The sequence below is a fragment of the Homarus americanus genome, unplaced genomic scaffold (assembly GCF_018991925.1).
Source record: "Homarus americanus isolate GMGI-L3 unplaced genomic scaffold, GMGI_Hamer_2.0 scaffold34921, whole genome shotgun sequence".
Lineage (NCBI taxonomy): Eukaryota > Metazoa > Arthropoda > Malacostraca > Decapoda > Nephropidae > Homarus > Homarus americanus.
The window spans coordinates 18,999,554-19,016,469 of NW_024741901.1; the positions used below are offsets into that span (position 1 = coordinate 18,999,554).

General features: G+C 34.8%; 1 protein-coding gene and 1 long non-coding RNA gene across 9 annotated transcripts in view; one reads left to right on the plus strand and one right to left on the minus strand.

Moving 5' to 3' along the window:
• Positions 1-9,866, plus strand: part of LOC121876333 — a 30,994-nt gene extending 21,128 nt beyond the window's left edge. The window contains exon 4 of the long non-coding RNA XR_006090758.1: positions 9,697-9,866. This is a non-coding gene — a long non-coding RNA (uncharacterized LOC121876333). The remainder of the gene's footprint in view (positions 1-9,696) is intronic.
• Positions 3,117-16,916, minus strand: part of LOC121876332 (organic cation transporter protein-like) — a 50,170-nt gene continuing 36,370 nt past the window's right edge. For all 8 annotated transcript variants that reach the window (XM_042381397.1, XM_042381399.1, XM_042381404.1 and 5 more), the window contains 3 exons: positions 13,185-13,346; positions 12,074-12,317; positions 3,117-3,592 (listed from right to left, as the gene is read on the minus strand). In XM_042381397.1, the coding sequence (XP_042237331.1) occupies positions 3,440-3,592; positions 12,074-12,317; positions 13,185-13,346 (559 nt within the window). In that variant the 3' untranslated portion in view covers positions 3,117-3,439. The remainder of the gene's footprint in view (positions 3,593-12,073; positions 12,318-13,184; positions 13,347-16,916) is intronic.

Sequence of the window (16,916 nt, forward strand, 5' to 3'; positions counted from 1 at the left end):
TATATATATATATATATATATATATATATATATATATATATATATATATATATATATATATATATATATATATATATATATATATACGTGGGGTATGCTATAACGAATCCTAATTGGTTCTGGGAACCTTGTTGGGTTATAGGATTAATCGGTTCAGGTCCCCAAATACAACCATATCACTGAAAAATATAATATAAAATTGTAAAAAATTGTAAAAAGTGCATAAATATGCATCTAAACCCTGAAATAAAGGAATATCATTAATACTTGTAATAAAAACTATTAATTAGTAAAAAAAAATTAATGTTCATTGTAGGAGTTTAGTTAGTTATAGCATTCTCAATTTTATAAGGAAAACTGTTGGGTTATAGGAATATTAAGTAGTAGAATCCATTCGTTATAGCATACTCACTGTATATATAATCTTACCACAAAGTTCTATATTTAGCATGGTTAAGAGTTACTATGGTAATTCTTTATTTTTACGTTCTGTGAGAAAAGCTGCATTCCTGTTATATGAATATGAAGTTCATATATTTACCATGACCATAAGCATTTTTTCAATAAATTATTTGTAAAAGGCTTTACCCATGACTGTACACTGCTAACAGTGTGATTAACTTTGTTGAGAATTGTTACATGTTGTATTTTGCAAAATTTCTTATCTTGTTATTGATTTATGATAGTTGGATATATCAGACTGCAAATGGACAGTGAAAGACTCTTGCACAAAATATCTTTAACAGTTTAATCAGGTCTGTTCCACTTGTTTTTAACAGGTTCATAAGCAATTGTTGATTGTAATCCTGTGGTGAAGGATAAAAAAGTGAAACTAAATCATTGTCATGTATAAGTGAAAGTACTGTATCATTGTCATATAAAAGCAAAACTATATCATTGTCATGCAAATGTAAAGTACATCATTTTCATGTACAGTACAGTATATTAAATGTCAAGAAAAAAACAGCAACTTGTAATTGAGAAGAATGATACCTTATTCATCCCTTCAGAACACACAAATGATATAACCTTAAGTAGGGGGTTATCAATCTCTGGCTTTCAGGTTCCTATAACCATTTTGTGAAAAAAAAAATTATGGTCTTACCATGATAAAATCAAAACCTCACTGCTCCAAGAAGTGTACACTATTTTTAGGTTTACACGCATTTTTGGTATTAGTAAATTAATCCTTTAAAAATAATCAATATTCTCGATCCTTTCTCAGGAATACTACTGCCCAAACCATCCCTCTATACGAGACCTCCTCACTCTACCCTATTTGAAATACTGTACAGTGCAGTATAATCTTTTAATCACTGTACACATAGTTATAAATAAATAATTAATAGACATAAAAGACATAACAAGACATAGCCTTTTTTTTTGGGGGGGGGGGAGGGATTTCTTAATAAATTATTAAAACTTTGTGACCCATCAGTTGAGAAACACTGTACTAAAGAAACTTACAGTATTGACTCAAGATCACATATATCTTACTTGACCCTCTGCCAAGTGTTAAATGAATGATAGGTAGTACTTTCCCAAAGTTTTTTTTTTTTAATAACATTGATAAATTGTTTACATATACTTAGTGCCATGATAAACTAAAACTACTATTTCTAGAGTCACGTGTGAGAGGAAAGTACAGTCGTGGTCAAAGTAATCACCCTTTTACTTAACCCCTGTGCCTGGCCAGTTCCTTTCTGCACAGTAAGTCACATGGGAATGGTGGTGTGTGTGGGAGGGTGGTATGCACAAAGAATGCAGAGAAATTTATGAAAGAAGAAAGGGAAGGATGGAATTAAGTTAGATTTTTTACTTATTATCTTGGGTTTACATGCTTGAAAGAGTAATAGACAAGGACCCCTATTTTATCATTATTATTGATAATTATTATTATTTGCCATCCATTTCCTTATTTACCATTTTTTCAGGTTCAGTTTTAAACAACTGTAAATGTTTACTTATACTGTAATAACGTTAATATGAGAGAAATATTGAATACGAGGGTAGTATTATATTTAATTTTAATGTTTATCAACACAGGTCATACAGAAACTCAATAGCCCAGCCACTGTCCTCCTCGCTTGTCAGTCGTGGTCTCCCCAGCCTAAGATTATATCATTTATATGAATTAAGAGTTCAAATATGCTTTTTTACATTACACACCCAAAATAAGTCACTTTAATATATCAAATGCAAGCAAACCAGCAAAAATACTCACAGCAGCCGATTTCCCAAGTTCCCAGACACCTCCCAGCGCATTAACCAACTTCTCAGTGACCCCAACCTCCCTTTGCAACTTCTGACACACTGTAGCCAGCCGCACCCAAACTGATAATTTGCCTGCGACTTGCCAATCAACGTTCTTTAAGAGTCCATCCTGGGCTGGGTGTTGAGCAGCAACCAAACACTATTGCCACTACCACCTCATTACTTCACATTGATTTTCACAACTCTAATAAACATATTACAGGATGGATAAGTCACATTCTATCCAATAATTAATTTTTTTTTTTTCCAAGAACGGTAGTGGCAATAGGTAGGTGGAAGTGATAAAGTAGAAATTCAATCATAATTTCCTCTTCAATTAAAAGTTTTGTTTTGTTTTCTCAAGAATGATAGTGGTGAGGAGTGGAAGTGATTAAATAACAATTCGTTCTTTTAGTGATACTGGTGATGTGCAAGCCACACACCTTCCTATTTTATGTTGTCATATCAGGGGCTTTCCCTCATGGAAGCCAGATGCCTTATCAACCCTAATGACACATTACCTGCCAAAAGCTTACTCATATTTCTCCCCAGAATGTCGAATAAGGACATAGATAACTAAAGAAAAGTTAAGTCCATAAGACACCTTCCCTGACACCTGCCTCCCTCACCCTCGTGTGACCTGTCACGAAGAAAGACCTTGAACTTGCAGGCTTGGATGATTACTTGTGACCATGACTGCATGTCCTAATTACCATACCCAAAACCCTATGTATGATCTGTATAGATAAAGATGGCCACTCTATTTTACCATAAACTTTTGATTTTTGTGAAGGAACATACAGGTACACTATAGCAAAAATACAGTAATTGTGTCTTGAAGAAGGAAAACAAAAACGAAAATAAAATTTTTTTGACATTTAATTTAGTGAATTCCTTAAAAATCATATTTTGTAAATAAAAACAAGAAGCCTTAACACCATTTCCACGTTAAGTCAGATTAGCACGCACTTTTATTAAGCTAAAAATATATTTGACATTTCATAAGTTTTCATATTAATTGATGTACACTGTTAAATTATGAAATAAAAAAATATAATCTCTTTAAGTACCCAAGTGGGTAATATGTAATTTTCACTTTTAATAAACTCGGACACTACAATCATAATTTCAAATAACATACATTTCAGTAGTATCCCCAATAATATATATATCAAGAGCATGACCATCATTCTTCTTCCATCAGGGGCACCTGATCTTCACCAGTAATCTTGCCTCTGCTGAATGGACTCCGAGGTCTAACAATTACTTCTCCTTCAGTCTCCTCTTCTCCCATTTCCAGTTTTTTATATCTATGATCCTTGCTGGTGCCATTTGTCTTCTGCCAAGAAACAAACCTCAATCAATACAATGGCTGAAATGGGTAATATACAGGTCAATTCTCAAATATGTGTAATAAATTGCAGTGTGTATTGCTGGGACAATTCTACGGCACAATGTCAGTAAAACAAAATGTTGGAACTCAAGTAATTTCCTGGCTACAGCACTTGAAAGGGGTTGAGGTTGGAGTGAAACAGTCATAGATTGTGTAATTTTCTGCACATAATTACAAAATGTGATACAATTGCATCATTACAATAAATGTTAAAAGTTTAGTGTAATAATGCAACTGTTTCACACTTTGCAATTATTATGTGCATAAAATTACACAACAATCTATGGCTGTTTCACTCCAACCTCACCATCATTACCTCAACCTCTTTCAATCTCTCGGAGAAATGACGAATACTGCACAGTACAGTATTACCCCGCTTTACACGGTTTTCACTTTCCGCGATTTCCGCGATTCCTCATTTACGCGGTACTTTGCCAGAACCGGACTTTCAGCGGTGCATCTACTCATATACGCGCGAAGTATAATTTTTTTTTTTTTTTATTTAGCTCATAAAATTCATACAAATTACCCGGCCAGAATATAATTTACATTGCTGGAATTCTTACAATATGATGATCATTTTGAATATAAACATCATGGATTTTGCATTAGACATACAAATTTGAGATCTAATGTAATAATTTGGTTTACACAAAGCAAGTATTTTATCTTTTGTGCAAAATATATGACGTTTACATTCAAAATATTCCCTGACCTGCAAGGAATCCAGAAATGTCAATTATATTATCCTAACTTTAGTCTGAGGTATTATTTATTACTAAAAATGTAAATTACTATTTTCTCCCAAAGCTTGGTAGGGAGGGTTGTGGGAGGAGGACCGACCATCTGGCACGGTTGAAGAGAGGGAGGCAAGGTAGGTACTTTGATTGACAGATAGTGTGTGAAGAATATATTTTTTTTTTATTAACTGAAGATATTTGTTTTAGCTCATAAAATTCATACAAATTACACGCCAGAATAAATTTCATTGCTGGAATTTACAATTGATGATCATTTTGAATATAAACATCATAGATTTTGCATTAGACATACAAATTTTAGATCTACTCTAAGTATTTTGTTTACTCTGAGTAAATATGTTATCTTTGTGCAAAATATATGACGTTACATTCAAAATATTCCCTGACCTGCAAGGAATCCAGAAATAACAATTATATTATCCTAATTTTAGTCTGAGGTATTATTTATTACTAAAAGTTAAAATCTAGTTCTTCACCCAACATTTCTCGGTAGGGAGGGGGAAGGGTGGGGGAGGGTTGGGACCTACCGAACATCTGATGCTGGAAGAGAGGAGGCAAGTTGGTACTTTGATTGACAGATAGTGTCGTGAAGAATATATATTTTTTTATTAACTGAAGATATTTGTTTTAGCTCATAAAATTCATACAAATTACTGGACCAGAATATAATTTACATTGCTGGAATTCTTACAATATGATGATCATTTTGAATATAAACATCATGGATTTTGCATTAGACATACAAATTTTAGATCTAATGTAATAATTTGGTTTACACAAAGCAAGAATTTTAACTTTGTGCAAAATATATGAAGTTTACATTCAAAATATTCCCTGACCTGCAAGGAATCCAGAAATGTCAATTATATTATCCTAACTTTAGTCTGAGGTGTTATTTATTACTAAACGTTAAAATCTAGTGTTTCACCCAATCATTTTCAGAGAGGTAGGGCCAGTCAACTGGGAAGAGGGGGGATTTGAGTCCATTAGTTGAATGGACATTAACCTGGCGACTGTATTTCTCTTAAATATTAATTGTGTGAACATACCATCATAAAATTTAGATGTTATTTTTACTACAACATAGGTATTGTCGGAAAAAGTGGAGTTTGGGGGTCGGGCCAGTGTCTATTGGAATTAATCCCATATGTTCTGTTGTTCACTTTACGCGGTTTTCACTTTCCACGGTACCCTGTGGGTTCAATTGACCGCGTAAATCGGGGTATTACTGTACAGTACAGTACAGTCTCTCCTCGACTTACGAAGGGGTTTTGTCCTGACGACCAGGTTGTAAGGCGAAAATAATACATAGAAATTCTAAAATGGGGGTCTCTTTTTCTTCTCAGCACCACAATAACTCTCACTTTTACGCTTGCCAGCCATTTTAAAGGGAATTACAAACGAAATTTTTTTCAGTACACAGTGCTATCACTAACATCGGGACTCGAAAATACGTAATGTGAAAAATATTTTATACGACCAGGGCCGTCATAAGTCGAGGAGAGACTGTATATTATATCGAAAGTTAAAAAATATAATGATGTTTTTTCCTACTGTATTTCCGTAAAACTTTTACCCTAACTCCAAATTTAAGCCCAGGAGAGTGGAGACTACTTCAGTATACAGTATTTTAAAAAACATCCACTTTACAGTATCTAAAATGTTTTCCTTAATAAAATATTAAGAGTATAATACAGTACTAGATTTAAAATTAATTTAAAATTAAAACACATGGCAGAAAAACGATATAAAATGCCTAATTTATAAAATACTGTACAGGACAGTAATAGCCGTTAGTTGGAATAATTGATGCAAAGTACCGTATTTCATGGCATATAAGATGCACCCCGTCATTTTAGGAGAATTTAGGAAAAAACATGTGTATTTTCCTCCTGTAGCCTTAGTTTTCTTAAAACAATATATACAGTATCAGTAAATGTGAGTAATAAATAAAAAATAATACCAATAATTAAGTTAAAACAAAAAATAATGTACAGTATTGCCAAACCAGGAAATAAAGGCCAAATGGAAGTTTAACACAATCACCATTTGCATATACATCTGTAGGCCGTGTTCACCATAGTAACCGGGCTATGCTACCTCTGCCAATTCCCGAGCAACACCCCCCCCCCCAACAGCTGTGCTGTCCTTCCACTCCCCACCTGAGCCAGCTAACAAATTTTTCTTTTACTTTTTTCTCAGTATAGGATGGTGTGTGCATGTAACAGTAAAATTAGATGAAGTAAGTTACATATATCTACCCAAAAATACAAGTTGAAAAACAACCATAACACCTCACAGCTTGGCCCAGTAGCCTGGTGGTTACAGTGACAAGTCTAATCTCACTACAATGCTCCCAGTGATGTTAGCAGATGCAAATGTGAAGAAAAAACAATTCTGTAATTCTTCATTTGTATCGGGTATTTGTAGATTGAAAAATAATTTTTGAAGGTATGGCATAAATAGATTGTAATACTTGATAAGAGTTCAGAAATGGTTACTGCTTAGCGACCTCTGAAGAGTTGGGTGTCTGCCGTATGAACATTAATTGTCTCGGGTTATCATCATCAGTACAGTATGGAGCAGTTATAAATCGAGTTTTTATATTTGCAATAATTATTTTTTAATGAATTAAAAATAATGTGTTTAAGTGAGCAATAACTTATTTTTAATTCTGGAGTTGGGTTAAGAAGAATTTTGCCTACTGGGGACAGGAACTAGGGGATTCATTAGCCTACGGGAGATCGCACCTTCACATATAGGATGCAGGCCAATATTTTCAGACAAAAAAGTGCGTCTGATATGCTTTAAAATACTGTACGGTACTTCCACTCGCGCCTCTCTCGGCCTCAGCTGCCGAGTGTACTGAGCAGGAGAAAGGGTTTGGGTTGTGTGCCTGTGCCAACTGACCCTTAGCAATAGTTGCGAAGAGTCGGTTGGCAGTTGCAGCACATCCCAACTGAGCTATGATGCAGTACGTGCACTATTTTGTATAGTTTTAGCTTTTTTATGCTTTCATTATTTTTCCTGAATATTCTATGCTGAAATTAACTTGACAAACAGTGGCAAAGAAGATTAAGAAAACTTACAGCAGAAGTGGTTGTGTGTGCACATTTAAACTGAAATAAGCAAGCCTGACCAGCCTAATCGCTAGATGCACTACAGTGACCCCTCGTTTAACGAACGCCTCGGTTAACGAAATTTCGGTTAACGAACTGCCTTCCATAAGGATCTTCAATTCGGTTAACGAACAAAAATTCGGTTAACGAATTTCTTACGAACCGACCTCAACATGTTTTCGCTTGCACTGGCCGGGCAACCAGCATTAGTATCAGTCCGCCAATACATTAATCGGTTCTAGGGCTTAAATTCCTTACTATTTTAGTAAATATGAAGAAGTTTATACTATTCAATAATTTTAAAAGTTTAATATTCAATTTTTTAGTCTTTTTAACAATTATTGAACATAATTGAAGGTAAAGTGACTAGTTTAATGCGCGGCATCCAGCCTCTTAACACAGCAAACAGGCGTTAGTCTCTCTCTGTTTTCACTGGGGGTAACATCTTGCTTGAGACTCTCTTCAACTAAATGCTTTTTTCTGTGTTTCCAAGCAAATTATTGGTCATTTTGAAATATATTTTACATATTGACAATATATAATGCAGTGCAGTGTTGATTTAAAGAAAATAATCTTGAAATACACCAAGAGAACTAAAATTTTATGGGTGAAATGGTGCCATGGGGTGACTTCTCTTCCACCCCAATGCCTTCTCTTCTTCCTTCTCCTCCACCACCATTCTAATTCCCATCATCATCATCATCATCATCATCCAGGAGCCTTCTACAAACACACCTCAAAGTAAGTGAACTTTTCTACCATTTTTGTTGAATTTAGGAAATTTTCGGTGAGTTGGAACCAATTACCCAAAAACCCATTGAAACAATGGTTTCGGTTAATGAACTTTTCGGTTAACGAACGACCTGGAACGGATTGAGTTCGTTAACCGAAGGGTCACTGTATTGACAAACTGCTCGGTGCATCCATACTTACGATCACCTCTTACATAGAATACATACTCATGCTCTTCATATTTATTATTTTATAGTTTTATATTATATTTTCTTTATTTCTAAGTCACATTAGAGTATTGAAATGATTTTTCCACAACTTTAAAAGTTTCATTATACGTTATATTCTTGATTTTACGTACTAATTTGAGCCACCCCGTTCATTAAATGGAAATTTCCGCTAAATTGAGCTCTCCACCACTCAGTCTGTGTCCTGCCGCTGTCTCCACCAGTCTATGTACAGAACTAAACAAATAATTCATTTGAAATACTCTGTAACATTCAATGCCATAATATCCTGACCACTGGGGTTAGTCATACAGACTTTTCCCTGTGAAAAATCCATAATCTTTAGCAACATATTACTGTACTCACTTTGTACTCAAATGTTTTAAACTAAAGGACTAAATATTTATCTCATGCAGACTATGAGATGTCTAGACTCAAATTAATTGCTATCTTGCAAGGATTCCAGCAATGTAAGTTATATTCTGCTAAGTCAAGTCTGTGAAATTTTATAAGAGAAAAACTTAAAGCTTAAAACCACCATCATATAAAATCCTTATCAACTACTGTACTGCCATCTTGCCTCCCCTGCTGGCTGGGGGAGGTGGGGTGTTGACAGTCAGAAGGGGAAATTACCGGGTAGTTGTCAGTGGAGGGGTCATGGACTCAGGATTATAAAAAGAGGGAGTTTAAGATTTTTGCTTATAAAATGTCACCGACTTGACTTAGCAGAATATAACTTTCATTACTGCAATTCTTGCAAGATAGCAATTAATTTGAGTATAAAAACATCTTATAGTTTGCACCAGACTAAAAATTTGAGTAATTAACTTGGTACATTTCAGTACAGGTTGTGATACATTATATGTTGTAGGTGCAGTTGCGAAGCTTCGTGACATAATGCGGCTCCATATGCCCTGGTTTATTCACTGATCAGTTGTCAAGTGCAGAAGTAGCCAAATCGAGCCATCATGTATCAATTAATTTTAAAATAGAAATTATAAAGTAAAATGTTAAAAGACAATGGTTTAGTAGCGCTATTAATGTGTGCTGTTTAAGTGTCTTGGCATGTCACCTCACCTACTGCCTGGTCACCTCACCCTCTGCCTCGTTAGCGCACTTTGGAGTTACATTGATTTATTACTTTATTATTCTACCTTTTTAGTATTGTATGTACATTTAAAAAAATATTGTTTGCACATAATTATTTATAGATCCAGCGCAGAAAAATCCAGCGTTACCCAAGCGGTTGATCATCCCACCCATGCACCAACCATGTGAGGATGTGGCGAAACATAATGCAATCTTTCATAATGCCGGAAACCTCTGTCCCCGGGCATGGAGTAGAAAGGTTTGGAGTGATTTTCTTGCAATTTTTTCAGATTTTCCGGTAATTGCTTCATATCATTATTTATTGTTTTTACACATTTAGTACATTTTCCATAGGCTGTGAAGTAGGTTTTACTGCATCATGTGTCTGAGGTGTCTCCGTAGGTGTGAGTGTATTAACTGAATTAATCTTAATTTAGCGAACTAGTTCACTAAATCAAGCGAAAAATAAAAAAAATTCCTTTTGCTAAATCAAGAGTGCATTTTATCGAATACCGTTAAATTGAGAGTATACTGTATGTAACAATGGCAACATGCATTACCATCTCCCGCAGGCCACAGCTGACTAGCATGTCAGCCAGTTGACTCCTGGCGCGGTTCTTGGAAAAACGGTTTTCTTTAGCAATTATACTCCCCACAAAATCATTACAATACTGTACTCTAATGTGGCTTAGAAATAAAGAAAAGAAAATATAAAACTATACAATAAAAAAAATAAAGAGCATATGTGGGAAGTAAATGTGTTATAAGACGGAGGGTTACTGGGCTTTAAATGCATGACATGACGTCACTGCATACACACCCACAACGTGTTTGGGTGTCGGCTGAGCTGGGTAATTGCCTAAACTGTGTTGCGAGCTGGATGCGTGTGGAAGAACTTATTCTTTTTACATATAATAATATATATTCTATACCAGTAAATATGAGGCATAAATAAAAAATTATAAATAAAAGAAAAAATACTGCATTGCCATTTAGCAGGAGACAGTGATCAAGAGCGGAGCAGTGAGTGAGAAAACACCAAATGTAGCTCTCTCCCTCCCACCCTCAGTGCTTGCTTCTACACAAATGATTAATTCCCTTTATGTTTTTGACCTTATGATAATTATTTAAACAAAATTTGGGCACATACTGTGTGGTTTGCGTTTAAACTGAAATACAGTAGGCCTAACCAGCCAAGTCGCCACATGCGCTATTGACAGAGATATACAGTACAGTGATCCCTCGGTTAACGAGCGCCTCGGTTAACAAAATTTCTGTTAATGAATTACCTTCCATAAGATTCTTCACTTCGGTTAACGAGCACCTTCGGTTAACGAATACCTTAAGAAATTTTTCCCAACATGTTTTCGCCTGCATTTGGCTGCCCACCAGCTGTAGTATTAGTCCGCCAATACAGTAATCGGTTTTAGGGCTTAAATTCCTTACCATTTTAATAAATATCAAGAAGGTTGTACTATTCAATAATTTTAAAAGTTTTATATTAAATTTTTTAGTAATTTTGACAATTATTGAACATAATTGAAGTACAGGAAACTATTTTTTTGCGCACCAAACAGTCATTCAACACACCAAGCTTGGCGTCAGTTTGTTTACCAGTTCAGAGGAAGGAACATCTTGTTTGAGACTCTTCAACATAAACGTTTTTTTCTGTTTCCAGTCAAATTATTGGTCATTTTTAAATATATTTTACATATTGATAATATATAGTGCAGTGCAGTGTTGATTTAAAGAAAATAATCTTGAATTACACCAAGTGAACTAAAATTTTATGGGTGGAATGGCAGCATGGGGTGACTTCTCTTCCACCCCCACTGCCTTCTCTTCTCCCTTCTTTTCCACCCCCATTTTAATCCCATCATCATCATCAACCAGGAGCCTTCTACATGCACACCTCAAAGTAAGTGTACTTTACTGCATTTATTTTTAGTTTGTATATAATTTTCGGTGAGCTGGAACCAATTACCCAAAAACCCATTAAAACAACGGTTTCGGTTAACGAATTTTTCGGTTAACGAGCAACCTTCTGGAACGAATTGTGCTCGTTAACTGAGGGACCACTGTATAACCATGTACTTTACAGGTGTTATAAGGGATTTTCAAGGATAATTTTGACTTCGCATTTTTGGCTTTATGCGCCGTTTTCGGAACATGACCCCTACGTTAGATGTGACACGACTGTAATGGAAAAGTGTTTCTTATCCGAGGCATATCAGAGAGGACATTGTAGAAATGTTGTCTGAAAACAATTATGTAAGAAAAATTAATACATACTAACAGGATCATATTATTTAGCAACTGTGGATAGCAGATATATATAATTAACAAAATGAATTTTATTATAGCTTAGCTTGCATAAAAAAAGCTTTGATAAAAGATATACAGCTCTCATTTCAATACAAGCACAGCCACACCCCTCAAATCATTTCCTAATCAGACGGGTAATTTAATTGATTATATAGCACCTTGTGCTGTACTTACCCCAACATTCCTTAAAGCAAGTATATCAGCGACACACTCAGGCAATGGTTGGCCAAGTGTCTCAGGTAACTTAAGATTAAGCATTCCTGCTGCAAAAGTCATAAGACCCAGAACTGTAAACTGTAGATTTGGTGTCACTTCTCCCAGCATAAGAATCAATGGTGCCAGCATACCACCGACCCTGGCAGCTACTGATAAAATACCCACACCAGAATTTCGTATCGCAGTTGGGAAAATTTCAGCGCTGAAACAGATTCATCAGTTAATATCAACAAAACAGGATTTCTTATAAACCAACTCCAGCCCTACCCATATAGTGTGTCCCATATATGCATGACTGCCAGTTAAGGACAGTGTGGATACAGCACACTGTATACAAAGCCTTTGGTATGCGAGAAGGCAACATAGCCAGTATTGCATTTGATCGCATTCACTTCCCTAAGTTGTAAACTTGGGTACCCATTTACAGCTGGGTGAACTGGGAATGCCCTGGGATTGAACCACCAATCCCTGGAACAGGAGGTGAGTGCTGTACAGTATACTTGCCTCTCAAGGGTGATACCATCAGAGGGCCAACATTTGCAATACAGTACAGTATTAGGATCTACAGTACAGTACCTACTTCAATTATTACATTGCTTCAGTACAGTCACAGGTTAATATTTTGCTTTAACTCCTTTATACAATATAAACCTACTTGGGAATTAAGTATTACTGAATACATTATTACAATTTAAAATTAACCTGAAGCAAATGATACTGTATTAAGCACATTCAGCCAAACAAACACTTAAACCTACCTCCTGTGTTTACCTCTGTAATACTATACTTATGGTATTGACAGCTACTGTACTTAATTTTGCAAAATGTACACTTTATCGAAAGGTAATGAATTGGCTAACTGCTGTATTAACTACTATACCTATACAACAAAAAAATAGTATCTACTGGTAATTTGTACTTCAAAAACATGAGCAAATCAATGAGAATCAAGAGCAAAAGAATCATCTAAATTTTTAACTAACTTGTTTAAGAATTATGAAAATGACCAAATCTGAATAATTGGCAATACAGTATGTAAACAAAAGAGAAAAAATTAAATGATGCTTACCTATGAATGTAACAAACAGAGAAACTTGCAGAAATACTCAGTTTACCAATGAGGGCCAAGACTGTTATCAGCGTGATAAACCTGGCTGGTATAAACTGAATACACAAACAAACTGACCCACCGACCATCATAAACCCACACAATGTTAATCGTCGTCCGATTCTGAAAAATTAGGAAGATAATATCAGTGATGTACACTACACATTATCACAATCAAGAAAAACAGATAATCATGTTTAAGAAAAAGAGCTTTACTCAAATCTGCTACCCTGATTGAGCCAAAGTTTTATATAAAGCTCCACCTACACACACACAGACTGAAAGAGGTATAGAAATAAATAAAAAAGTAAGAAACTCATGGATACAGAAATTAAAAGCACATGCATTAAGGGTAAATGTGCACAGCTACTAGGACTGCTATTACACTGTTTCATCTGTGGCTTGGAACTGTTGTTGTGGTAGGTGAAACATCATCTACAAATACAGTAATATTAATTATTTTCAATACCTGTGGTTTAAAGATTAAGGAACAGGCATGGGAAATTAGTTATGAGATATAAGGACAACCCATGAATAACTCCATGTAATAAATCCCATCAAGACAAGTAAAAGTGTGTTATTACATGTTCAAAAGACTAGTAGAGTTTCACACCCAGGACCAATGGACTGCCAAGCTATTGGTGTTGTTCTGGCCATCTAAGCAAGATCAAATACAATCAGTACTCGGTTTTAATGAAATGCATTAAAATTTTTGTGTTATGCTGTAATAACAAAACTTAAGGTAAACCTTTGACTCCAGTAAAGGTTGACAATCCCTTATCAGAAATCCTTGGGGCCAGATGTGTTTCGGATTTTGGAATTTTTCGGATTTCAGGACGCTTAGGTTAAGTTTTTTTTTTACACACACACACGGGGATTAGCCTACCCGAGCACAGGTCACAGACCCACATCAGGGCCGGGGGGGGGGGGGTTGGAAATAAAATAATAATTACTAGGTCTAGGTCATGTTTCTCACTTTTGATATTTTTTTCATTCTTGTATTTCTTTATTATTATTTTATTAATATTTGTATTATTATTATTTTATTTTTGTGTATTTTTTATTATAAATTTTATTTACTATGAATTATTATTAATTATTATTATTAATTATTATTATTATTATTATTATTATTATTTTTATTAAATATTATTATTATTATTATTATTACAGTTGTACCCCACTTAACGCGGTCAATAGAACCCAGAGGGTCCCGTGTTAAGTGAAATCCGCGTTAAGTGAACAACAGAACATATGGGATTAATTCCAATAGAAACCGGCCCGACCCCCAAACTCCACTTTTTGAAGGCACATACCTATGTTGTAGTAAAAATAACATCTTAATTTTATGATGGTACATGCACACAATTAATACTTAAGAGAAATAGAGAAATACAGTCGCCAAGTTAATGTCCATTCAAATAATGGACTCAACTCCCTCCCCCTCTCACACTACACTGCCGGCTCTTCCCTCTCTGAAAATTTTTGGGGGAAAACCACTAAATTTTAATAAATAATACCTCAAACTAAAGTTAGGATAATACAATTGACATTGCTGGATTCCTTGTAAGACCAGGAATATTTTGAATATAAATGTCATATATTTTGCACAAAAGATAACATAGTTACCTAGAGAAAAATTTTTATCTAAAATTTGTATGTTTAATGCAAAATATATGATGTTTATATTCAAAATGATCACCAAATTATAAGAATTCCAGCAATGTAAATTATATTCTGACCGGGTAATTTGTATGAATTTTATGAGCTAAAACAAATATCTTCAGTTAATAAAAAAAAAAATAATCTTCACGACACTATCTGTCAATCAAAGTACCCCACCTTGCCTCCCCCCCTCTTCCAACCGCGCGGTCAGTCCCAACCCTCCCCCCCACCCCCCACCAATCCTCCCTTCAAGAGTTTTTAACATTTAGTATTAAATAATACCTCAGATTAAAGTTAGGATAATATAATTGACATTGCTGGATTCCTTGTAAGACCAGGAATATTTTGAATATAAATGTCATATATTTTGCACAAAAGATAACATAGTTACTCTGAGAAAAAATTTTATCTAAAATTTGTATGTCTAATGCAAAATATATGATGTTTATATTCAAAATGATCATCAAATTATAAGAATTCCAGCAATGTAAATTATATTCAGACCGGGTAATTTGTATGAATTTTATGAGCTAAAACAAATATCTTCAGTTAATAAAAAAAAAATTATTCTTCACGGGGTAACAGATGGTCGGTCGGTCCCTCCCTCCCCCCACCCCCCACCAACCGTCCCAAGGAGATGTGTGGGAAAACCAGAATACTTAACTTTTTTGTAATAAATAATACCTCAAACTAAAGTTAGGATAATATAATTGACATTGCTGGATTCCTTGTAAGACCAGGAATATTTTGAATATAAATGTCATATATTTTGCACAAAAGATAACATAGTTACTCTGAGAAAAAATTTTATCTAAAATTTGTATGTCTAATGCAAAATATATGATGTTTATATTCAAAATGATCACCAAATTATAAGAATTCCAGCAATGTAAATTATATTCTGGCCGGGTAATTTGTATGAATTTTATGAGCTAAAACAGGCAGTCAGGCAGGGTGGCGGGTGGGGCAAATCTAAAAATAGCGTCTCGAGCCGGACACTCACCGCGTATATGTGGAAAAAATCCGTGTTAAGTGAAAGTTCAGCTCTGGCGTATATGATAAAACGCGTTAAGTGAAACCGCGTTAGGCAGGGTAATACTGTATTAAATATTATTATTATTATTATTATTATTATTATTATTATTATTAAATATTATTATTATTAAATATTATTATTATTATTATTATTATTATTATTATTATTATCATCATCATCATCATCATCATCCCCCCCCAGGCCCTAATGTGGGTCAGTGACCTGTGCCCGGGTGGGCTAATCCCATAAAAAAAAAAAAAAAAAAAAAAGCTCCACTAAAAACTTTCGGTTTTTGCAATTCTGGATAAGGGATTGTCAACCTGTAGCTATAATTTGAGAACTTCGTATAGCAATAGTTTAACAATTTACCTTAATAATCAGGAATTTATATTTTACGTGTTCACAACTTGCTTTGTAACCAATGAATTTTTCTCCTGGATAAACTTTTGTAATTGTATTTTTTGTTTTCAAATGTTGTACATGTTAAAAAAAATATTTTCAAGGCAGTGTTATGAGGGGATATGTGATGTTTGTGGCAACTTGGGGATGTGTGAGGCTCTTAAGAGCCATTTGTCTCTGGGGAGACTGATTGATGCTTCCATAAGGTCTACGTGATGCTTCTAGGGGTGCTCATAAGTTGCTGGTTGTGTACAGCTAGTAAGGGCTATGTGATGACACCACTGCTAGGGACTGTGAGGCTGCCAAGGGCTGGGTGCTGTGGCTTGTCTGAGCCCCCTACTATAGAGATAAGCGAGACACGTCGACCAAAGTACAGGTACACTGGTAGCCTTGCACGATCCAGGTTGGGTTACCCTTATGGAACCCTGTGTACACAGATAGTAGTATAATAATCCTGAAGAAAAGTTTAAAACAAAGGGGTTCCAAAGACAAAAAATGATAGAGCCACTTTTTCTACTTTCCCGAAAAGTAGAAAATCTACTTACGATCTCTTGAGAATTAAAAAGGTCGTTAGTGCGAATTCTCAAAAGATC